The sequence below is a fragment of the Trachurus japonicus genome, chromosome 22, assembly GCF_045865225.1.
Source record: "Trachurus japonicus isolate A0001 chromosome 22, Traja_1.0".
Taxonomy (NCBI): domain Eukaryota; kingdom Metazoa; phylum Chordata; class Actinopteri; order Carangiformes; family Carangidae; genus Trachurus; species Trachurus japonicus.
Genome location: NC_140928.1, coordinates 15,783,038 through 15,807,966, shown reverse-complemented (window position 1 = coordinate 15,807,966; position 24,929 = coordinate 15,783,038). Strand labels below are relative to the sequence as shown.

Below are 24,929 nucleotides of genomic sequence, written 5' to 3'. Positions count from 1 at the left end.
GATTCAAAATCAGGTTGACTAAAATGTGTAACCGCTCAGGTTTAGGGCCGAATACCATGATTCAGAGACGCCGGCTTAAGTTCGAAACAGTTCCCCTTTCTTACTGTAAGACTCAGCAGGCAGAAGCAGGCCACAGCAAAAAAAATAGGTGTGGTCAGGGCGTGGGTACAGGTTGGTAACAGGCCGATGAACCAGGCAAAAAGAGCAGGCAAAGGCGGAAACAAGCAAAAGAGGCAAGAAAAACTGGAAATCTCCAGTGTGGAGAGCAATAAACCAACTGCCAGGGAAAGAATGGAAAGGAGCCAGAGTAAATACTTAAGAGCTGCTAGGGGAATAGGGAACAGGTGAGTAAGTGTGAAGGGTGGCTGGAAGGCAGAAGGGTGGTGGCATGACAGCATCTGAAACGACAAGAGAGTTAGTAAAACTGAAAAGGAAGAGAATGAGACCTCCTCATTGAAAACATAAGTCCAAAACAAGCAGATTGACGGTGTAATGCACAATTAAGTTTGAGTACCACTGGGACAGCAAGCACTGGAAATGCAAGAAACAAAATAAGGTAGGCTGATTGTTAAAGAGGAAACATGAAGCTCAACAAAAAAGGGCTTTCCTGAGAGACACACACATTTTTATTGTGAAATGAAAAATGTTAACAACTGTGCACAAGCAGGTGAGTCTTTATTGATATTATGTGAAGGTTGTTGTTGTTGTTTTGGTGCAGTTTGTTTTCCTGAGTCTGCTGGTTTTGAATTGGACTCATGTGTATAAAACTTTGCCTCAATAACAACAACTCAACAATCAGAATAAAAAAGCACAAGCACAAACCAAGGCCAAGGTGGTCTTCTCATCTCCAGGCCTCTGATAAAATGAGTGCAGTGAATAATTTAATAGACTGAAAGTCTTTTTCCTCATCATCAACTGTTATTATCATATTTCTATAACTAGAGTCACATTAGAGACATGTCATTTACTGATGCATATTCACACAATTGGCCTTGCACAATAAGTGTCACAACATTTTATAACAGCTATTACCTATTGAACATCAATGGTTATGGTGTAATATTTGTAGTTTTACCCTGAGAAAAAACATTTAATCCGGCAGTTTAGACGTGGTGAACACCCATCCATGTCCACTCATGCTCATTTAACATAGATTTAAGTAATAATGCATAATGAATAATTGAAGGTCATTTATTATCATTTGATTAATGTGTTTTTCCTCCTCTCATTTATTATGTGGTGGACCTCCACTTGCTCTCTCCTCCTACTACCTCTTCCTCTAGCTCCAATAATAACTGGAGCTTGTCCACCAGGACACTTGAAGGTCTTTACTGTTTACTGCCCCACTGCCTCCATTCTTTATTTCTCATCCTCCCTTTATCCGTACCTTTCCACTGTGCCCTGTCTCTGCAGTCACTCATGGGAGGTTATGTGATATATATAATGTATATATCTTTTCTTTATGACTATGTGTCCCCAAAACTGAGTTAATGCTCTTTATGATAAGCAATGAAAAGGTCAGAGTTAAAGAGCTGTGATAACATTCCTGAGAGTGCAAGAGAGGAAGTTATACTGTATAGTGTGTGGACCATCAGCTGCCAACTCTGCTCTATATAAGGTTAGGGGTGTACATCATCTGTGCCCCTTTTTTGAATGAGTATACTCATTGTTTGCATCAGAATACTTCCTGTCAGAATCTCCTAGTGCCAGCGTCAATATGACAAGTCCATCTCTATTCATAGCTTGTTATCGAGTGATTCTCTCTGTGATGAAAAGCGTATATACTGATAATGACTTGGTGACAGCGCAGCATGTGGTGTACCAATCCTTCTGTCTTTCTGGAGTGAACTGAAACTGCAGTGGAGTCAGATGAGCCATTGTGGGTGAGTAAGTGCTGCTCTCTACTGGCTGCTGTGACTAGGTGCAAAAAACAACTTCACTGCTTCAAACAAAACATAACTACAGTAGATTAATTTAGGGAGGTAAAAAAAGACATAAAGAAAAGTGTGACTACAAAATATGATGCTAACATGTTCTAACATGTGTTATGGTAAAAATTTAAACTCACAACATTTACAGTTTGATAAATTATGAACATAGTCAAAACGTGTCTGTGTATATTTTGCATTTTTAACCCTCTCTAATGGAAATAAAATGTTTGTTTCAAAGGTACCAAAGGTGAGGAATGAGGAAATACAATAGATTCACCATACTAAAGGCTATACTGCATGTTAGGTTCATGCACAAACCAGTAGGTGGTGCTAGTAGACAGTGAGGACAAAAAAGAAGGGTATTGCAAGTTACTATTCACAATAGTTCAATTTTTATTCAAACTTTAGAGATCTGTTAATCCCATCTTTGAGCCACCTACATTTTTGTTCATTTTGAAACATGTTTTTCTGTTCAGAATATCAGTGCCCCTTTTCATATAGGCCTAGCTCATATTGATTCTTACCTTTGACCTTTAGATGGATTCTTGTCATTGTAAGGTCATGATGCAGTGCAGTCATTGTTGTGCAGAACTGAGTAACATCCAGCTCCTTGATATCCTGTGCTTCATTTTTATCTGATAAAGACAGCAAAAAGAGAACACAATATACAACTGACAGGGACTTCATTCAGGAATATGCAGTGATATTAAATGTGCACCAAAAGCCCTAAAAATAAAGTAATAATATCAAACACAATTTTATTTGCTATTTGAGCTACTGAAGAAATACATTATGTCCAACGCAGGACACTAAACACGTGATTAAATATATCACAGCCTATATATTAAATATATCACAGTCTATATTAATTCAGACAATAAGATCAGCACAGTCAATGCAGCTAACACCATCTTTGGTCTCCTTGTGGTTGTGTCATCTTCTCTCACACACATACACACGCCTTACGTCACACTTTTCCACCTTCACGTGTGGTCGGCTATGCTATAAACATGGGTGTGCATGTGCGTGTGTGTATCATGTATGTGTGTTCAATTTGCCTTTACATCTGTAAATTAATACCCACCCACTCCGACTCCATCTCTAAAGGAGCACCGTGTGATGGGCTACTCTACGTGAGAGGTCAAAAATATATGATTATAGGTTATTACAGAGGGCTGGGTCGCCATCTCTCCACCCACACTAACACTTTTTTTTTGTTGTCGCCAAAGCTACGCTTATGTCAAGATAGTTCACGTCCCACTCTACCGCGATAGCAACCTGTATCCGACGTATGTGCGTACGTACAAATAGGCCTCGGAGAAAAACAAAAACAAATTGAATGAGTAGGTAGCCCTACATAAAATGTTAGCTTACATGGTCATAGTTTTATATTTCAAGTAAAAACCAGTGAGAATATAGATTTTTGATTCCACCACACGCAAAAATATAGCTAGTTTTTGTCGCTAGGCCAGGCTACTGATACATATAACTTCCCACTTTTAGCCATTTAAACATAGATATAGAAACGTTTCTATATATATGCATTTAAACGCATATAATGTCATGTAACACAGGCTCTCTCACCAACTCTTGTTACTCTGGTTACGGGCGGCAGACGAAGCGCAGCGGTGGGCGGCTTGTGCTCTCGCCTTTCTTCTGTACTCTTTGTTTGATGTGTGCTGTGGATTACAACCATCCAGTCCGTCGCAACAGCAGCGGCAGCTGTAGTAGTGTATTTATCATCGCAGCGGCCGAGGGGAGTGAAGCGAACCGAAGGAAGGAGAGAGAAAGGATTTTCGGATCCCGACCCAAGCATGGCTACCCAAACGACAGCATCATGCACTGGATCCACTCTGTTGCAGCCAATCAGCGAAATTATCAATCTCCCCCTCGATCAGGTATGTTTTTCTTTTTGTGAATAGAGGCGATATTGATTCGTGAGTTGAAAATGTAACGTTACCGTAAGCAGCATATGTATCGCAGTTAGCTAGCATTTGGGGGTATATAACGTTAGCAGAGGCTGATGGTGCGCATCGCTATTCTTCCTTAACGTTAGCTTAGCCTGTATACATTGCGGATGGATTCACCCCCCAAAACGGCTGCTCACACACACAAAAAAAAAATCAGTGTCGGTGTTTTACTATCACCATAAGCCTGTAACCCTGTCAAGATGCACAGCAGCTAATGGCTTTAGTGTCTTCCTTTCGATGCCCAGAGCCTAATCCAGTGGTTTCCAAAACTGGGGTCCGAGGACCCTCAGAGAGACTCTGATCTGCTTTCCATCGGATCACCAGTTTAATCTGGATTAACTAGTTAAATTTCACTCAACATTGCCTTGAAGTTGGCCACAGAGCAGAGTTTAAGATGATTAATCTGCATCTGCTTTATGAACAGACACACTTTCTGACATGCAAGACAAAACAGCTGTGAAATGGATTCTCACAGTAATAGTCAGAAAGATCTCAGATTTGGCTTCATCCTTCATTGTGCGTATTCAGTGGTGCTTAAATTAACCAGTCACCTCAGCACTATCCAGTTTGGAGAAAGACATGCAGTCAAGATATTACTGTATTATGAGGCAATTCCTTAAGAATAGACGACTGCAGCAATCACAGCTTGTGGAGCTTTATATTTATAACCCTAAACGAAGCCCAACATGTGCTTAGAGGACATTACTTGACCAGTTCATGTGCAGTGGGAGTTGGCTGAAGACCATAGGTGTGGTTCATCTACAGGATTATACTGAGATGACAGTGCCACTCTCATCACACATGCATATACGCACTGTAGCCTACATTTCCATAGCAAAGACTGAAGTGGATACACTGCACATAGCTCGTGGCTATGTGTGGAAGCTTCCGGTCGTATCGGCCTGGTTCAGTGACTCAGGGTTTGTTAGACATGTACTATGTGTCTCTGCAGCCCAGGTACTGTACACCCCCCATCAACACCACCAGTGTCTTCTCTCTTTATCGCCTCGTGCTGTTGATGATATGATTTGTTGAAGTGTGACTGTGGTTTGTCGAGAAAAGAAATGCACCCTGTCAACCACAGTGGTTTCCCCCCAAATACATAACGATTTCCACGTATTCACACAGAAGAGGTTGAAATGTCCCTAAAATACTTTCATTTTCTTTTTTATGCGGGTGTTGCCGTCCGGCAAATTTTTCTCGCGTCATCGGCAGGAGGATCAATCATTCGTTACCTCACACGTTTCTTCTTATCAGCAAGGGTCACACACACATAACCCTATTTCCTCTTGCTACCACTTTCACATGCAGCCCTACATTATTGCTCAAAGTGTAAACACCCGAGATTATAAAAGCGTGAATGGGAGGATGTGCGAATCATAATATGCAAAACGGTGGACTTGAACAGTTTCAAACGAGCTGTGTGCAAACAAGAACTCGACTTCTTTGTCAACAGATCGCGTTCACGGTGTTGCTTCCAAACCATGTGACACAACGCCTTGTCTTGTAATTCAGGCCCAACGGGAGCTCCATCGTACCTACAGTACATGTGCAGACTGGAATGTTTCATTATGTCTCCGCCGGCGCTCTCCGCCCCCCCAAGCGCGCTGTGCTCTGACAGGAATGCTCCACGGCAAGAGCCGACCGTTTTTTAAAGGATCTGGTCTGGATCATAGAAACAAATAATTCTCTGAACTTGGGAAGGAGTTCAAGTGTTCATACCTTGCCAATAATAAGTGGAACAATGAGTTCCCCTCTGTTGTGTATTTCTAATGGTAATAGTATTAAATATTTATAAGAAATAGGCATTAGACTACCCTAATAATAGTAATAACACAATTTGTAATTGGTTTGTTGTTCAGAGGGCTATAATTATTAATAATGACTTTTTTTTTTTACAGTTCCCACAGCTTATTCTATGTCTGAACAGTTGCCAAGCCTCTTGCCTCGGTGCCATAGGGGTTTACTCGGAGGATGTGTAGCATTTACAAAGCAGGAAATGAGAAGTCAAAAATATTGGTATTGACTCTCCCAGTCATATGCCTCTGGCCTTTGCGCATGTCGTTTCTCTCTATTTGAATGGGCACTGGCTGAGTACACAAGAAAGGCATTGCAACAAATAGGACACATTATCATGGGATCATAACCTCCCCCCCTCCCCCAATACTTTGTTGGACAGGTGTCACCCCCGTGACAATGTGGCTTGTTAGCTTCCTGCCAGCTGGGAGCCCTACTGTGCCAGAGCTGCTGTCAACATCGCAGAAATCAATACAGCCACTCAGATACAGTATGATCTGTGTGCATCACAGACATTGACACTCATTTTTTTATGAGGCCATTATAGTGTGCCACCTCAGTGTATGTTGTTAGGATGTAAGTAACCCATAGGGGGGACAGGACAGGTCTCTGCACCAGACGCTGTCACAGCTATAATAGGACCTGGGAAATCTGAACCGACACTATGCATCTGCCTCTCTCTCTCTCTCTCTCTCTTCCTTCCTCTTTACTTTTCTTTCTCTTGCTATCACATATGGCCTTTCCCCACTCTGGTACTACTTATAACACCTCCTACAGCATTTCTCTGTGCCCACCACCACACCACATACGTTTCACCCACTCTGAAGGGGTTCTGAAACGACAAAGATGTATTATAGGCTCGAAATTCCACGTCCTCACCTCCAGCTGCGTCGGCCCTGGATTTGGTTATATTTGCATCTGCTTGTCACAAACCTTGTGGCGTTAAGGTCATAAACACTATAAAGTGCTGCTCCCAGACTTGTAGACGTTGACCTGATGGTGTTCATTAGGGAAATCCTTGACATTTTACAGCATATTATCTGGCCTCCACCACCCAAAGTTTAAACACCCAGGCTGTTGCTTTACACCTTTGTTTTTCTGCTCATGTCGATTTCAGTCTAAAAAGCAGACATGTTTTCTTTTATTCCAGTACATTGACCTACACTGATGTCTGTGTGGTTATCGTCAATGTCATAGTAGTCTTTCAGTGCTGAATTGAAAAGGCTTCTTTAAAGGTCTTTTGGATGAAAGGTGAAATGTCTTCAAGCAACCAAGAAAGAAGTTCAGTGGCCTTCAATTCAGCTCTCAAAGACTTTAATTACAGATTTTGCATACTGCTATATCTCCCTTCCTTTAAGCCTTTGCATAGCATTTGATGTCAGGCAGCATTGACACTATGACACTAACCCTTGCAGATTGGGCCACAAGGTTTAATTGTGGTTCCTGTTCTCTTTTCGTATCATTATACGTAGAAAATATAACCAAATTTATGTCACAACACCACAGACCTTGTTGCTGTGTTTAGCTGCTAAAGCTAGCTTGAAAACATAAAAAAGAGGCCCCGGTTTATCCACCTGAGATGTTGACTTTAAGGCATCTGACCTTGGAGGAATTGTTTCCTCGAAGAAAGGACTTTTGTAACAGGCTCAGTTGTATCATCAGCTGTGAAGTCATTCTACAGCTGCAGCTGTTTCAATATGCAGCAGCTGGACTCCTCCACCGGCTCCTTCACATACACAATGAACCCTCACAACTTTCTGTTTGTTTGTTCATCTCCTCATTGTCTTGCATCCTAATATATTTATGAGGAATTGTGCCCTTACACAAGTGATTTTGTACCATGCAGTCCAAAACAAAGAGTGGCTGATTTTGTGACTTGCCTTTCAATATTTAGTTTGCATTTTAAATCTCTTGTTTTTTCTAGTGAAGGAAGTAGAAAAAGGGGAAGTGACTTAAGTTTACCGATGCTTGAATTCTGTAGGTTTTCAGTTGTACGGCATGTGACACGTTGTGTGTGTTCGACAGACGCAGTTAAGCCTCAGTTTTCTCCGTGTCCCATACTTTAATGACACAACAAAAGAAAATGTCAGTTTTCTAGCTTTTGCTATTTTTATCTCTGAATAGCAGGAGCATAATGCTTCCAATGCCTCTATTGAGAAACATGCAGATGGCTTCGCGGCACATCAATCATGTCAGTGAAGCAACAATGTTGGACATAATGATGCTGCAGCCTCGCAGGTATACCAGCTCACGGAGCAGAGGTGGTGCCGCCGCTGTGGTTGCAAAAAAAAGGCCCTGCTGCCCAGCTGTACAATCAGTCTTCTGTTTATGTGACATATTGGATTGCAGTTTGTCAGTTGACAGCCACATCTTTTATCATGATAACAAGCCTTCTTTTGTTGTCGCTGCTGCATTTTCCACCAGGCTATTGTACTGTAGGCCTGTGAGCCCACACAGTGCCGAGGGTTTGACTCCAAGCTCTCCTTTTATCCACTGACTGCTCCCTGCTATCAGTGATACAAGTCTAATACTGTCATATAATGAATGGGTGGGGTGAAATGAGGCGGTCACATCACTCAGAGTTATTCATAACGTCTCTTGATCCTTGTAAAACAATCATACAAGTTGATATTTCCATCTCTGAGCGGAAGTGTTGAAGGTTTTTCGTGTAGCTGTGCCTAAAGAATCTCCTGTTGGCTCACCTCAATGGTCCCTCACTGCCGCTGACTGAATCCCCAAAGCTCCTGAGCCTGGGACCACTCGTCTTACTTTTAAGCCCTTGGGTCTCGTCAGAGTTTCCCTACCTCCCCTTTGTCTTTAATTGGCCGCCCTCTGGGGAGTCTTATCCCTCCAATTGATTTCTTTCCCTCTTGGCTCTCACTAATGGAGTGCTGCTGACTGCTGCCATTATTGTGGCGCATAATCAACAACACACAAGCATGTGTGATTTCTCCTGGGGAATATGGAAAGACTTGGCTGGTGTCGTTAATGTGACTGGATGGTTGAAGCAGCTCTTTCATAAAGGTGGCTCAGACTTATATGATCATGTATTTAATGAGGGTTGAGAGTCAGGGTTAGAAGAACTGACCCTCTGTCAGTTTGGCATGAAGACAAATAATCTAAATCGCTGTTTAGTCTACTCTTAAATCCTCTGGACTTTTTTATTTACTTGTTTATGGAGAGTTTGACCCAGTTTAGCTTATTTATGTATTGATGTAATATTGCCTTGGTGAACCTATTAGATCATAGTTACGACAACGCTTTCACCCCTGTATCATTTGAGGTTAAGCATTATTATCATGACTTCCATGTGTGGTTTTATTGCTCACAGTCTTGGTATTGCAAAGCTGTTACACTAAAAGCACCAATCAAGGCCTGAGCTATGTTATCAGAGGCATGAGGGAGAAATGTAGTTGATAAATCTTGTGTGGCGCCTTGTAATAGAGCAAAACACATGGGTGGGGGTGTGTCACTGTAGAGCTAGATCTTGATATGCTTAAATCTGTGTTTCTGTCATTCATCCTCCCTGTGGCCACAAAAGTGGATGTTCACATGACTCAGCTTACTAACTCATGAGTCCCATTGGTAACGGAGGGCTGTTTTGAGGGTGTGCCAAAAAAAAATTGTACGGTTGGGTTTGGAGATCCAGCGCAGAAACACAGGGAAGCATCATAACAGCTTCAGATGACTCTACGGGCCGAGCAACTAGACATATTTGTTGTTGCAGATTTGCAGATTAATGTTAACAAGCAGAGGTCAGCTTTGAAATCTTGCCTCTGGTTATGATGGGGTCATCACAGTTCACTTTGATAGCTGATAACCAGTCTCCAAGGCATTTCACAAATGTTGTTTGCTTCTTCTATTCAATTTCAGGCCAGGCCAGCCAGCATTTATGATCACATAGCTGAGGTCAATAATATCTGCACAAAACTCTTACATTCTGTGCAACAGCTGCTCCTTTCTGACTTATCGCTGTGCTCAGCCGGGAGTCCAATGGGGATGAAGTTAGACGCATCCAATATAAATGAAAGGGCATGAATATTTATCAGCGTGACTTTGCACTGTCACTCGTAACGTTCATTGGAATAAGTAAGTGAAGTCGTTCAGCTAAATTGCCTTCGCACGAACGGTTCGCTTATATTTTTCCAATGGCTCTTTGATCCGGTAAGTAGTCAATCTGAGTATTGATCATCGCTGACAAGTTGCGCTATCATCTGAAAAGTTCAGTCACTAAATGCGGAATTGATTCACAGTGTTGACTGCTCAGGGCTTTCTGCTATCGATTCCTTTAAACCTGATCACCTGTGTCCATAAGTGACCATACCGATCAGTTAGAGGTGCTGTCATACAGATACATTCAAGGAACCAAAACATGAAGTGATCCAGAGTTTGTTTGGGACTGAACTGAGACCACTTCTCGAAAAAAAGAAGGAGGAACGATTGGTAATTGCTTTGGTCTGCACCTGACTGCCTGTACTGGTCTAAAGAAGCAAAGGTGTAAAAACACCTTTAAAATCGTCTTCTTTCAGTTCATTGTCCTTCATAGAGGGAAACAAAGTACCACAATAGAACATTTAAGAACACAATGAAAGAGAAAATAAAACAATACAATGGAGAAGAGGCTTGTTTCCGAATGACATCGACTGAAATGAGAATGTAATAATGACTAGATAAAATAGTGCCCTCATTCTATCTCATTTCGTAGTACCCACAAACACACTGCATCTGCTTCCCTGTTCCCTTCAGTGACTTCACTTCCCAGTAAATTACAGCCGTGGAGCAGGACGGGGCCTCGGATGAGGGATCTTCCTGTGAGACTTTGGCCTGAGTCGATGTCGTCTGTAGCGACATATCTGAGCAGTGCCGTGGTAGAGCGACCACACACAAACGTTCACTCAGCCAGCAAATGTCAGTTACTTAACATGCTTATGTAACAATATTGCCCAGCAATTTCATTCTTTTTGTAGCTTTACTGGGGGAAAAAATACCTTTTGTTCAATTCTGATACTTGAACATTACTGTGAAGTTTGACGTTTTAAGTGGACTTTTTTTTATTGTGAATCACAGCGCAGTCTTTCTAAAGCCTCAGCGCTCCATGTTTCCATGTCGACACGTCAACTGGTCATTTGAGTACTTGACTGCAGATTCTTGCCGGAGTGCTAAGTCACTTGAAAGGATCGGTTGAGTAAAGGTTGTCTCGCCGCTCTTGGCACATCACTGAGGACCCTTTGACTGTTGCATATATGCCGCTGTATCATAGCAACTGAGTGCTTTCTGTTTTTTCATTCTAGTTGCCAATGCTGGGAATATTGTCTCGAGTCAATCCCACTTCCCCTTTACCTCACAAACTGTTGTTAAAGTGCTGTAGGTCTAATTACACAGGCTTATACATTAACTAACAATGTAAGTCAAATTTAAGGGCTTATGGCTCTTGAGTCCATTTAATTCCTGAACACATGATCTGCCATTTTTATTCTGGAGGACTCCTGCCTCTGAAATACTAAGATGCTGAATGTATTTTCTTGTGGTTCACTGCTTGTCTAAGTGTCTTCTGTGTTGCTTGCTGCCTAGAAAATTACACACAGGCTCTTGTTTGCGTACTGGAACGTCCTGTAATAGTTCTTAGGGTGGCTCAGTCTCTGTGAATGATGGCTTGTATATTTGCTGGGTGTTTTGCCGTTGGAGACCTCAGAGCGACAGCACTGATGGTCAAAATAGAAAGGGGACAACATGTGCTGCAATGACCAATTTCCTTTTTTTTTTAAAGGAAGGAGTAACTTTTTTCAGAAGCATGAAGTCTACGTGCTGACAAACAGACACACAGCAAGAGAAGCATGAATCAGAGACGTGAGTTGCGCTGATTCCACCAAGTTGCACTGCGTCATTATTCAAGTCATTTCAAAGCCTCTTATTCTCCAAGCAAGACTGATCATGCTTGGCAGCATACAGTACTCTCTGTCTTTATGCACACCGTGTGCAGGAACTACAGCTGTGGCCCTGTGTTCAAACAACATGAGGGTGGTTATTATACTATAGTTTGGCGAGAGGCTGTCTCCAGTATTATTATTAGCAAAGTCTCAAGAGTGACAGGACTTTTGCTTCAGCAGCTCTGTGTGAATGAAACCGGGTGATGAGCAGGCGCTAGCTCAGTGTTTTTGCCTCTTGGGCCAAATATCCAGACAACTCTTTTTAAAAATGGAAAGATGGCTACAGACGAATTATCTTGCATTGCTGGTCTGCTCTGTCTTTTTTTTTGTGTGTGCAAAATGTTTTTATTTTTTATTTTAATGTTTATTTTGCAGGGACGATACATACAACATTGCCACAAAGAATGAAAAATGCGATGCATACAAGACGTCTAGCTTCAGCTAATTTGCAGTCTTTGTCCCTGGTCAGGCTAAAGAAGGATAAAAGATACTGAATACCGTTACAATAAGTGCAATAATACAAATACAGTGAATAATACAGTGAATAGTTATCATGAATAAATAAACACAGCTACAAAATTTACATTAAGAAATTGCACAAATTAAATACATTAAACATTAGTAGAATGCTGTATTGACAGTGACTTGAGAGAAGTTAATGTTCACATGAGCATGTTATGCTTTGCTTTAAAAGAATAGTTAAACATTTTGGCAAATTGGCCCTTTGCCATAATCCCTATAGTTTTGGGAGTAGGTTTGTTACCTTTAATTCTCGGTGCAAGCTGTTTTTAGAACGGCGGAGCAGAGCTATGAGCTGCTCAGAGCTACGCTACAGAGGCTAATGGGATTTCTTGGTTTTCCTCATCAAACTCATCAAATACACAATCCAGCAACTCCAAAACGCTCTGGTGGACAAGTTGTGACCTGCACATTCACCACGCTATGAGATAATACCGGGACGTCACGTTACAGAGTTGTTTTCGAGGCAAATACAGAGACTGCTTGCCAAAAAACTGCCTCCGACTGGAACACGCATCAGCGGTATTGCATGAATTTACCTCGAAAACAACTCCATCTTGTAAGGTCCCGTTCTGCTGTTCAAAAAACAGCTTGCACCGACAATTAAAGGTAACAAACCTACTCCTAAAACTATAGGGATTATGGCAATGGGCCAATTTGCCAAAATGTTGAACTATCCCTTTAAAGGACTTCAGGCTCACATCGCAACGATCAAAAACATGATTTAATATCATTCTCTACCAGCATTTACAGCCATCAGGGGTGACACTGTGATGCCACGTTCTTCAGCTTCCTCAAACAGTCCAAACACATGCACAGTATAGGTTGATTGGCAGTGGAAGTGTGAATGTCAGTGTGTGTGTTGTTTGTCAGCGCTGTGATGACCTACCTGTAGGACGACCCCACCGGCGCCCTATGTCAGCTGGGATTGGCTCCAGGGAAATGAAACTATAAAATCTGCTTGAATGTGTTAAATATTTTAGATTGAAAGCAGCAGAAAAGGATCTGCTGGTGGATTGCTGTCATTAAATCTGATGGAAAAATTTGAATTTTCCACAATATCTGTCTTTCACACTTGCATAGACTGTGGGAGTAAGCTGTCATTCTTTTTTTTTTTCTTTTTCTTTTTTTTACTGATGTCTGAAAACCAAGAAAATAACAGATCCACTGGCTCGTCTGTGTTGGCTCCAAAATTGTCCACATTTCCCATTGAGAACGCTTTTTGAAACTCCCTTTCCTTCCTGCTAGTGGAGTCATATTATAAATCGGATGTCTCCACCGCTGGCAGTTGTTTGCTAAGAGTTATGTGCATATCAAATGTGGATGTCAAACAATGCCACTTGTGTATATCTTAATCCGTTTACATTATTCAGCACTGTGCTAGAGATACGCATCCACAGGCAGCAGGAATATATCTACCGGGCGACATCATCAGACAGCAACAATTTCATCAATTTATTGGTTTATACCTTACAAAACATTTTATGGAGCGCACTGCATTTTTCATTGGGACATACTGCTGATCCCTGTATGTCTGTTTCTCTGTAATGGTGCCAACTAATAGAAATACATGTTTGAATATTTGCATTTTGTGGCTGGCAGGTGTTAAAGGGATAGTTCACCCAAAATTCAAATTTCACTCATTATCTACTCTGGGCTGGGAGAATTTTCAGAGTCCTCCATGCCTTCTCTGAGTTACGGGGGGGTTCCGCGCAGCAGTATTTGTCCATATAATGGTTGTGAATGGTGCTCACTTTTCTTTGTCCAAAAAGACACACCAAAAAACATCCAAATACCTCCATGCTGCTCGTCTGTAATGTCCCTCTTGTATTGAAGCCCCGACATGAGAAATTGTTCCGCCAGGAAGAGCAGTGAACTGAGACACTGGGAGCTTCCGCTACAAACAAGCTTAAAATATATACTTATTTAATTTTTTTCGGAACAATTTCTCATGTCAGGGCTTCAATACAAGAGGGACATTACTAGGGGTGTCACGATTTCGATTTTTTATCGAAATCGATCGAAATTACGTCACGATCTCGAGCATCGAAGTCAAAGAGAGGATCGACGACCCCCCCCCCCCCCGCAAAGCTACAACTGCCTGTTGTCCCCATTGCGCACCAAGCGTCTTGTCAGTCACTGGTCCGAGTTTTCCTTTACTTTTTATTTCGAGACAACACTCATTCTCTCTCCCTCTCTCTCTCTCTCTCTCTCTCTTCTTCTTTTTTTTTTTACCGGCGGTGTCAGCTGATGTGCACGTCTGCAGCAACCCAAACAAATGCACATGTTGACTGGCTCTATTCCAGCCACATGATTGGTTCGGCACGGCGCAACTCTCAATATCATTGGCTATTTGCCAAAACATGGATGAATGAAAACTATCGACCACGTCTCATATTTCTATCGAAGAAAAGTTATTTCACAATTTATAGCGTTTTATCACCCAGCCCTGGTGGGCTACTGTCCCCCTCCTACCTGGGGAACAGGAGGGAGACGCAGCTCTAACTGCACAACACCGACAAGCACTGAGAGCCGCATGTTGCAGAGACGTTATAAGATTAAAAAAAAAAAAAAACAACCCGCAAATAATACGCCGACGAAAAGGTGCAACTTGCCACTTTTTGTCGATGTATTATTTGCGGGGGCTTTCGGGGGATCTGTGACGGTGGAGGATTCGGGACTGATTGACTGTGGGCCACCACCAGTCTGATCAGGACCTGATCATCAGGTCCATGGCAGCACAGCAGCTGCAGCTCTGCCCCGCTGTCTGTCACATGACTCTCCGTATCAGCGCGTTTACATGACATTAAGCCGACATCAGGAGAATAATGAGACACGACGGTAAATTAATGAAAATAAAACTATGATAATGTACAGATATAAATATATTTGTTTCAAAACCTTGGGGGCAATTTTGGCCCCTGGATCATGATTTTTGGGGGCATGTTACCTTTATATTGTAAAGAAATTATTTAAATGTGACCATTAGTGCTTAATGTGATACATTATGGAAATTGCATCACTTATATGTATCCCATCTTTTGAAATAAGATTTACTGTACAAAATTTGATGAATAAAACCAATGATCGTAGACTAGACTAGTCTGAAAATAGCAAAGGCCTCTGTGCTGTAAGAAAAAGAAAAAAAATCGAGAATCGAATCGAATCGTGACCCTAAAATCGAAAATCAAATCGAATCGAGGATTTGGAGAATCGTGACACCCCTAGACATTACAGACGAGCAGCATGGAGGTATTTGGATGTTTTTTGGTGTGTCTTTTTGGACGAAGAAAAGTGAGCACCATTCACAACCATCATATGGACAAATACTGCTGCGCGGAAACCCCCCGTAACTCCAAGAAGGCACGGAGGACTCTGAAAATTCTCCCAGCCCTTAGTCGACATGAGGATGAGTAGATAATGAGTGAAATTAGATTTTGGGTGAACTATCCCTTTAACGTGTATCGAAGGGGATAAGTGGTATTTGGCATCCCAAGTCTGCACAGCCCACATAGGACGTTTTCTACGAAGAATGTTGGCTATTGATATTACTGTAGAATATAATAATAATAATCATACACTTGCACTTGGTCTCTCCTCTCTCCCTCCTGTCGCTGTGGTGCTGTGTGTTTGTTGTGCTGCTGACATGGTAACATACAGTATATATGCACATAACCCAAAGTCACTCCTCACTGTGTAATTGTATCCTGATGTGATAACATGACTTCACCATGAAGCATTTCTATTGAACCAGGAGCACGCTCTAACCAAAAGCAGCCCTGTAATCTTTGCGTGGGTCTGTACTTGTGTTATTTTTTTAAACTTATTTTTTAAGAAAAGACTCACACACACACACGCACACATATTGTGTGTGCTTGGTTCTGGCCCAGTGCTGCCAGCTGCCTTGTGGGGAATGGCTGATTGTTTCGCTATTAATAGCCAGCCTGACCGTAGAGCCTGACTGGGATCTGTGGATCAGCTCAGAGAGGGAGAGTGCCACGCTGCAGGCCTTAACACTCCTGTGTGTCTGTGGTGTGTGTGTGGTGTGTGTGTGTGCATCAGTGCATGCTTCCTTTTGGGCTGCCTCTATCCCCCCTCTGGTACTTTCCTCATGATTTCCAGCATCAACACGAGCACATTTTCTGCCCCTTTTTTTTTTTTTAAGGATTGTAGTAAATCTATTGCAACAAATTCATCATGCAAAGAACAAGAATACTGTTGTTCCCATCCTGTCAGCATGATCTAGTTTCACTGAGCACACACACACACACACACACACACACACACACACAAAAGTCAGTTTGTCTTGAGGAGCCCGACCAGCTGTGCCATATTTGTCAGCCAAGACTAAAGTAGTCATGACATTGCGTGTGTCTTTGTCTGGCTGCAGGTAGTGTAAGTACACACACACACATGTGTTTGTTTGCCAGTGTGTGTTTGCAGAACACTGCCAGGCCCTTCACTACTCTCATTTCCCTCCAGCTGGGGAGGGGGCTGCTGAATTGCAGAGGATGGAGCAGCATTATGTTGATTCTCCAGCTGGCTTTTCCTGCTCTGGTCTTCTCTCCACGTTCTCCCCATTTGAAACCTGAATTTTAACAGCTCTCTAATATATAAATCATACTAGTCGGCGCTTCGGCAGCTTCCTGCACGCTTTTGCTGAGAATTTCTAAGCTCTGTTTTCTTCCACACCCTTCATAACATTAGCAAACACTCATATCATCAGCTGTTGTTAATCTCTCTGTGGGAATTAGACATCACCGCTCTCTAAAGAGGATCAGGACCTGTCTGTATGTAATATACTATACGCTGCGGAGACACATTGCTTAGAATTCAGACAGTGACACTAGTTGAGTTTAACTTGGGAGGGAGGGAGGGAGGGTGGGTGGGTGGGGGCTTTGATTCCCCTCCCTCCACACTGGCAGCAGCGCCCTGAATCTGCATGAGTCATTGTTGGACTACAGCTGATGGAAATGAAATGAGACTGTGCAGAACGGGGAGTGTAGCGTCACATAAGCCGTACGGGTGGTGGTGGTGGTGGTGGAAGAAGAGTGTATGTGTGTGTCTGTGTGTGTGTGCAGGGGGGAGGGGGGAGGGGGCTGTGGGGTGGTGGTGTGACTTAATGACATGGAAAAAAGGGTTTTATGCTAATGACTGTCTAAATTTATCTCCCACTTTGTGTAGGCACACACACACACACACACACACACACACAGATGCAGGCGCACATGCACAAACAGGAACCCACCGGTCGCTGTGGGTATAAGACTTGGATAAGGGAAGCATACACTGCTGCTCCCTTTGAGAAGGAACTATTTTGGTCTCATTGGGCTAAACACAGACCATGCGAGGGGAGGGGGAGGGGACCGAGGAGTACTACTTATGAAAAATCATATTAGTGTGTGTGTGTGTGTGTGTGTGTGTGTGTGTGTGTGTTGCTGCACGCACTCATTGAAGGAGTGAAAGTCATTGCCTAAGCAAAAAGCTCTCTCATGGGAAAGACGTCCTCCACCTATAGACAGCAGTTCAGACAGAACAAGCCAGTTTGATTCAGACGCTTATCTGTCTCCTGTAGGGATGTCACGATTACTTGCTTTCACAATTAATCGCGATATTAAACGCCACAATTAATTTATCGCAAAGATTCCTAAATACCGTCACTTTCCAAAAAAGATTATGTCAGAACCATCTTGACAAATGTGCGCCAAAGTAAAGGTAAATGTACAGATACTGGTCCATTTACCTAATATAACATTGAATTGGTAGGAATTTAAAAGTTTGTGTGTCATTTGTAACAAAAGAAACTATTAAAATAGACTTAAACATTTGGTAAAGATGACAATTAATTCCCCTGGGGAATATAATTGGTCCTTTATTAATAGAGCATTGTGATTATTTAGACTATATTTGATTTTACACATACATAGTGTTGTGAAATGAATTAATGCATAATAATCGTGATAATCGTAATACCGTGATTATTTCTCTGACAATAATCGTACCAAGAAAATCTATAATCGTGACATCCCTAGTCTCCTGTGTGTTCTCTCACTGTGCCCACACACTGACACAGACGGCTACATAAAAACGAGAAAGTACCAAGACTGGACGCAAACTCTCATTTTCATCAACATCTTTTTTCCCGGTTGATGAGTCTGACTTTGTTTCCCCCAGACTTTTTCCTCCAGAGCCGGTGTGAGGTTGATATATTTTTGGTTCTTGAGTGAAATATATATATATCTATAGCCACTGGATTGACTGCTGTGACAGCTGTTACAGATGTTCGCAGTCCCTCAAGGACGAATTGGGTGATTCGGCGTCTTGTTTTTTTATATTAAAGGGAAGAGGATGGAATAACTGTAACTGGGCCCAGATGACAAATAACTCATCATCTGTCTGTTCTCTTATTCGTCATCACTCGTGTGTCTGTGTGTGTGTGTGTGTGTTTTCGCAGCCTCTCTGCCTGGCTGCTGCTCCTCTCTCTAATGTGACATGTCCGGCTGATATGGTGCATTGCAACACGAGCAAGGGGGCAGCTAACTGTGGCATTATGGTGGTTGGAGTGAAATCATGATTGTGGGTGAAGCACAGTCAGTCCTTTTGAAAACTAAAAGTGAAGAAAACAAATAGGGAATAAAAAGCTAAAAAAAACAAAAAAAAAACAAAACAGGGACAGTGGTGTTAGGTTGACATGAACAGGAGGTGCGTTCAAGCCCCCCTGAGGGTCTGGATGTTTCCTCTCCCTCACACGTACACCAGACAGACAAACAGACAGACATACCACACTGTATTTCACTCAGTAATGAGCTTCAGGAAAAGGGGCTTATCTCTGTCTTCCACTGCATCCACAATGACTTCCTCCCTCTTTCAGTCTGTGTGTCGGACGAATAATGCAGCGCTCCTTAAAGCCTTTAGAGATGAACCCCTCCGTGCTGCGGCTGACAGGAGGAACTGCCTGACAGCTTATTGCCCTGAAGTACCAGGCAGTCGCTCACTGGGCTCTCTGCCACCCATCAAAACATCTGCATGCTCTCACCTTCTGCGCCTCTCTGATCCATACACGCCGTAACCACACGCGAGTGGAGGGAGGGAGAGGCCCATGCTGTTTAAGGGGGTACGCTTCTTCTCACTGAGCCTCAGTGCAGTGGGGTTTTATTTCAAATATGGTGTGAGCGGGGTTTGTTAACGTGAGTGAGAAGAAAGAAAAGAAAGCAATAATGGTGTGTTTTTGTAGTTACAAAGACAACTTTCCTTCCCATGCCGTGTTTCCTAATAATTGCATACTTCTATGGTTTGAACCACACTCACACTTTACGTTCATTCAGTGTTTCTCTTCAGTTTAGTCTTTTATGTACTGTATGTCGTCTTTTTTTAAAATCCCCTAAGGAACTTTCAGTGGGTTTGCTGCAGTGCATTTATCCAAACCAGTGGCTCTTTCCCTTTCTTTGTCTCCCTTTTGAATCTCTTACAAACTGTTCTGCAGCACAGATATTCTGCCTTACATTCTGTACAATAAGAGTGCTGTACCCCAGGGTAAGGTTTGGCTTCAGAATGAATCAATAATGGAGAAGGAGATCCATGCATTATGAATGAAGAAACAACGCACCCTGGCACAGGAACTTGTCTGTTGCAAAATGTTTATTCAGTAAACTACGATTCCAACTCCGGCGAAAAAAACATTTAGTCATGTCTTTTAACAGAGAGTGATATTGTCCCTTTGTTTCTGCCGTGCGGTGCATTATCTAGAATTCTGTTGTCACTGTAACTTTCTGGAAAAAAAAGTGCAGCATGCACAACTCTTTCCATGCATGCAGTATACGTATGTGGGATGTATGGTAGCCCTGAGGACTCAATGCACTGATAAAAAAACACATGCATTGCAAATATACGCAAACGCAAGCAACTGAATAAAGCAACTTCACTGCAAATACACACAACCTGAACAAATACAGAAACGCCCTGCAAGTACGCACAACACGACCAAAGAGGCAAACATACCACAGATACATCCAACAAAACCAAATGAAGAAACAACCTACAAATAGACAAACATGCTGAAAGTAGTCAGCTAATATTTGAATTGGCTAATAATAAGGAAATAAATAGGATGAGTGAGCTCATTTTCCAACACCACTGCTGAGAAGTCATTGACTTTCCAACATCATTACTTTTTAGTGTCCCCCTAGAAACACTTCTGTTTGTGCTGCGTGCAACATGCTTCTGTTTTTTTTAATGTTTTCTTTCATTAGCTTTTTGTTTTGCATTTCTCAGAAGTTGCAGTGTATTACATGGTTGGTCACTGCAAGGAAGGAATCTCTTTGAACGTGATACTCTTGCGTCAGTTGTAAAAATCACATCTGAGAGTGAAATGTAGCAAGAGTCCGCTGGCATGTGGTGGCATTATATAACTGTTACTTAGGCAAAAGAACTGTAATATTTATTTTGACACTTGATCTTCCAACTGTGCTGGCATTAATTCCCAATGTGGCTCTACTACATCACAATATTTCTGTATCAAGTGATTTTAGCTCCATTCAGAAACACAGATGAAGTGATACTTTGGCATTTTGTTAAGCGGGAACACTTTGACATTTTCAGTAGCTGAGGACAGACCCAGAATATTTTTGAATCATCCACGTCATCTTAGCCAAAAGCAATCATCTCTCTTGACTTGACTTAGCTGAGCTGAAGTGACACATCATGGGATGGTGACAGATACCGCAAGCTGTTAATTTACTTTGTAAAATAATACTGCGCATTTGTTGACGTACGGTCGTGCTGAGTCCATAAGAGGTGTTGATATTATTGCATAAACACCATGGGAATGGGAATGGGAATGGAAGCAATAAGATGCAGCTTGTCGCCTGTTCAAATTTCACACTGGGAATGATTGCATGCATCTTGAGCTTGTGTGACGTGGAGCAAAATCCTCTCTTTGGTGCCGTCTCTTTATTGATGTTTCCTCCGTTTATTAGTTGCTGCGGCTCCACGGCACCTGAAATCTCTGATAAACTGGCCAGTAATTAATCAACAGGTCCAATTACAAGCCTGCGTGAGGAGACAACAGACGGCCGTTTCATGGTCAGAGAGAAAAGTTTATTTTAAAGTCTGTCCTGTTCTCTCTGTGAGTCATGTTGTGTTTGATAGCTGTTTTTGGACTGACGTGTGTGGTTCTGGGCAAACAGACAGTTTGTGTCTTTTTCTGATGCGTACAGCCCCTTGAGTAAATTGGGCGTGTGTCAAAGAGGTCGTAACAGGTTGTTTCATGAAACCACTTGTCTTTATCATGTAGTTCCAATCTTTGCAGCAGTTTTTATGCTTCACAATCAATTGCTTGTGAATGTCAAAAGTCAGCTACTGGCAACTTATTCTTCACATTGCATGAAAAGCTGTGGGATTTTTGTCACACAATCAGCCTTTAGTACTTCAGTACTTGCTTGCATTGCTTGACTTTGCTGAGGCCTTCAACAATACAGTTCCTCTGTCCCGCCCTTCCAGTCTCCTACATGAAATTCCTTCCTCACAAAGCAATATGGTGATATCCAGGGAGGGGCTGATTTCACACCCACTTGCGCTCTGGTTGTTGCACAGACACAAGTCATACTTCCTTTAGTTCAAGTTCATTTCACATTTTACTTTCAGGACACACGGACACAGTTATTTTAACAGTAGATGCAATGAACTATTCATTACAAATAGTACACTGTTGAATCCGTATAAGATATGTTTGTCTTTGCTGTGTAGCCATGCACATTAGTATGCAAGGGAAAACATACTTGATTCATGCCGTAACCATATTAACTGCATGGCATTACTGACTATTTATTGCTCGTGTTGGTCGCTTTGATAAATCAGGTTGGGCATGTTTGCTGGTTTGCAGATGAGCCAGTCAGTCATCCTGTGGGCAGGCTCACAGGCTGCAGTCAGGTTTTCATTCAGCCAACCAACATGCGGTGGCTTCTTCAGCTAGAGAGCAGCTTGAAGTAATCAAAGCATAAAATGACTTCCAAGGCTGTGGATTTGGTAAACACTATTTGGGAAAAAAAAGAGGCTTGCAGAAGAAGAAGCTGAGGGAGGTCTTTTTTTTATGTTATTCGCTGTCCTCACCAAAAGCATCTCATTTATTTAGTTATTTTTTCAACAGTTTAGGTCTAAGAGGTAGGAGTGGGCGATTTGCAGTTGAACCTTGGTCTCATTTTGCCAGATTTGCGGCACTAGAGATTGTCCATCACTCAGCTATTCACATGGGCCAGGGATTGATTTTTAGATAAAAACTAGGCCTATTTACGATATTATCCATGGCTGAATGGAAGCAGCAGTCAGTGTCAATAAAAAAAAAAATCTTTATTGGCACAAAAGTGGGTTGGCTTGTAGATGATTCATAACAGATGCCTTGGAGTGATTGATTGTTGACTGGTTGTTTGCTTTTAGATACCACAAGAACGCTATCTGCGGTTAAAACGACACTCCTTGGTTGAAAACAAATGGCTGTAAGATAACTTAACCTAAATATTGTTAGCTTTTGGGCTAAGCTCCAATAGTTGGCTCAGGACCAGTTCAGATTATTTGTTAATTATACTCATCTTTGTCCCAATTGGGATCCTCCCTTAAACAATACCATCCATGACAATAGGAGGCCAGCTCCTGTTATTGAGGCTCTCGCGCTTTGTTTGTGTGTGTGTGTGTGTTTACTCGTACACATACATGGCAAAACAAAAAACCACCAATATCCCCTGCCAAGTGCCATCTGATATAATGCACTCATACAGGCTAATGCAGCAGATGATTTGTTGCTACAGCTGTTAGCCGTGCAGACTTAAAGGGCCCACATTAGGGCTATGTCTGCCCCCCCTCCTCTCACTCTCATTAATCATGCAGGTTGCATAGATAATGGATGGTGCTCATGGTCTCTCTAGCCTTTCACTGCTTACTGGCCAGACGGATCTGTTAACATGACCTATATACATGGACAGGCCATTATGTCTACAGACATGCATCACTTAGCGTGACATCAAACAATGAGGTGTTCTTGGAGGATATGTGTTCATTTATTGTATTTAATATAATGGGGGACTGGAGGCAGAGAGGACGGACTTAAAGAGGGGATGGAGAAATAAATCAGCAGGCTTTTACTTTGTGTGTGTGTGTGTGCGCAAGTGCACGTTGTGATGATAAGAGTGGGAAATAGATTATTAATAGCACAACACAAGACACTTCAGACACTGCCCCTGAGTCATCACACTGTGTGGTTTGAGAGGACATACACATGCCCTCAACACTGTGTAATACCTCCAGTAATGATGTCAGAGAGTGATAATTGGAAAAATAAACAAGTGTCTACAGATGGCTGACGCGGTCATGACGGTGGTTTCACCATATAGTCTTAAAATAATCAAATTGACAGGATAACATGATCCGGTCAGATCAATAGGGCATAATGTACATGGCCTTCCTTCAGGATGAGTAGAGATAAAGTGTTAGTAATCAAACAGAGAGGTTTCCATTGTCCCCTCCTTGATGGATCCAGTCAATCACACTATTGTCTGGAGTAAAGCCTCTTTGCTGTACCATTTGGAGACATTAGCAGATGAAACAAGGTCTCAAACAGCCAGTGTAACCCAGCTATACAATAACTTGTCAGACAGAATGTGTTTGACCATAATGTGCAAATATAACATTTATATATTTAGAATTAAAAAATCATAACTCGGGCTGAATGATTGAAAAAAAATAAAATAAAAATCTAATTATGGTTTTTCTGGCAGACATTGTGTTTGTCTTATGAGTCACATTTCAGATGGAATGATCTTTTTGCATTTCATTTTCACTGAAAAACAAAGTGATAATGATGTGATGATGTGACAAGGTGAAGTAGCTCCAGCAAGACTGCTACAGTTACCCCAGCAGACAATATGGCCAACATTACACTAACTGGTTGTTAACCCCTGCATACTAGCATGTTTTAGCCTGGTTTTAGCATTTTAGCACAGTCACAACAACACCATAGTGGGAAAAAAAAGTTGTTTTACTAATATTCCCTATTATTTGTTTGTTATGACAAAATCTAGCAAAGCAAAGAGACTGCTATCACAAATGTGCATATCATGCTAATGTAGCTAATGTAATGTAAATATGTAGCATGTTGCTTAAGGGTGTCAGAGGATACACAGTTTATGTAATATCAACCTTTATTTTAGGAGTACACAAGTATTGTTAAGTAAAGTTTTTTACAGTCCTAAAAATTGTGGCCATGCTAAAGAAGTTAGCAAAAGAAGTTAGCATGCTAGCTAGTTAGCCACTCACCAGTTAAAAGGACTGATTTAAACCTTTATTTTTTCCATTTCATTTCGTTTATTTGTGTTGAATTTCCAACCCCCTAACATTGCAGATTTTTAAAGTAGCAGTCTTAACCTTGTTGTTCGGTATTTGCACTTTGTTACGTGATAATATCCTCTGTATTTCTAAAATTCCCCCTGTCAACCAGGTCAACAGTGTGGTAACTCTCTCTCATTATTCCTCATCCTTTATTTATCTGCCTTAATGTCACTCTAATCCCATAACTAGGCTCAGCTCCAGCTTGCCAGTCTTTTTGGCTTCCTCTGTAACCGTGTATTTTGTGTGCTCCTGTGTGCAGGTTAACTTTGTGGCAGGTCAGCTTTTTGCCCTGCTGATGGCCGTGTGGTTCCGGCTCTACCTCCACCCCAGTAAGACCAGCCCCTTCATCAGACATGTGGTGGCCACTCTGCTGGGCTTCTACTTGGCTCTCTTCTGCTTTGGCTGGTGAG

General features: G+C 42.0%; 1 protein-coding gene across 1 annotated transcript in view; it reads left to right on the top strand.

Moving 5' to 3' along the window:
- Window positions 1–3,544: 3,544 nt before the first annotated feature.
- Window positions 3,545–24,929, top strand: part of mboat2a (membrane bound O-acyltransferase domain containing 2a) — a 41,895-nt gene continuing 20,510 nt past the window's right edge. The window contains exons 1-2 of the mRNA XM_085766800.1: window positions 3,545–3,829; window positions 24,779–24,924. Of these exons, the coding sequence (XP_085622926.1) occupies window positions 3,746–3,829; window positions 24,779–24,924 (230 nt within the window). The 5' untranslated portion in view covers window positions 3,545–3,745. The remainder of the gene's footprint in view (window positions 3,830–24,778; window positions 24,925–24,929) is intronic.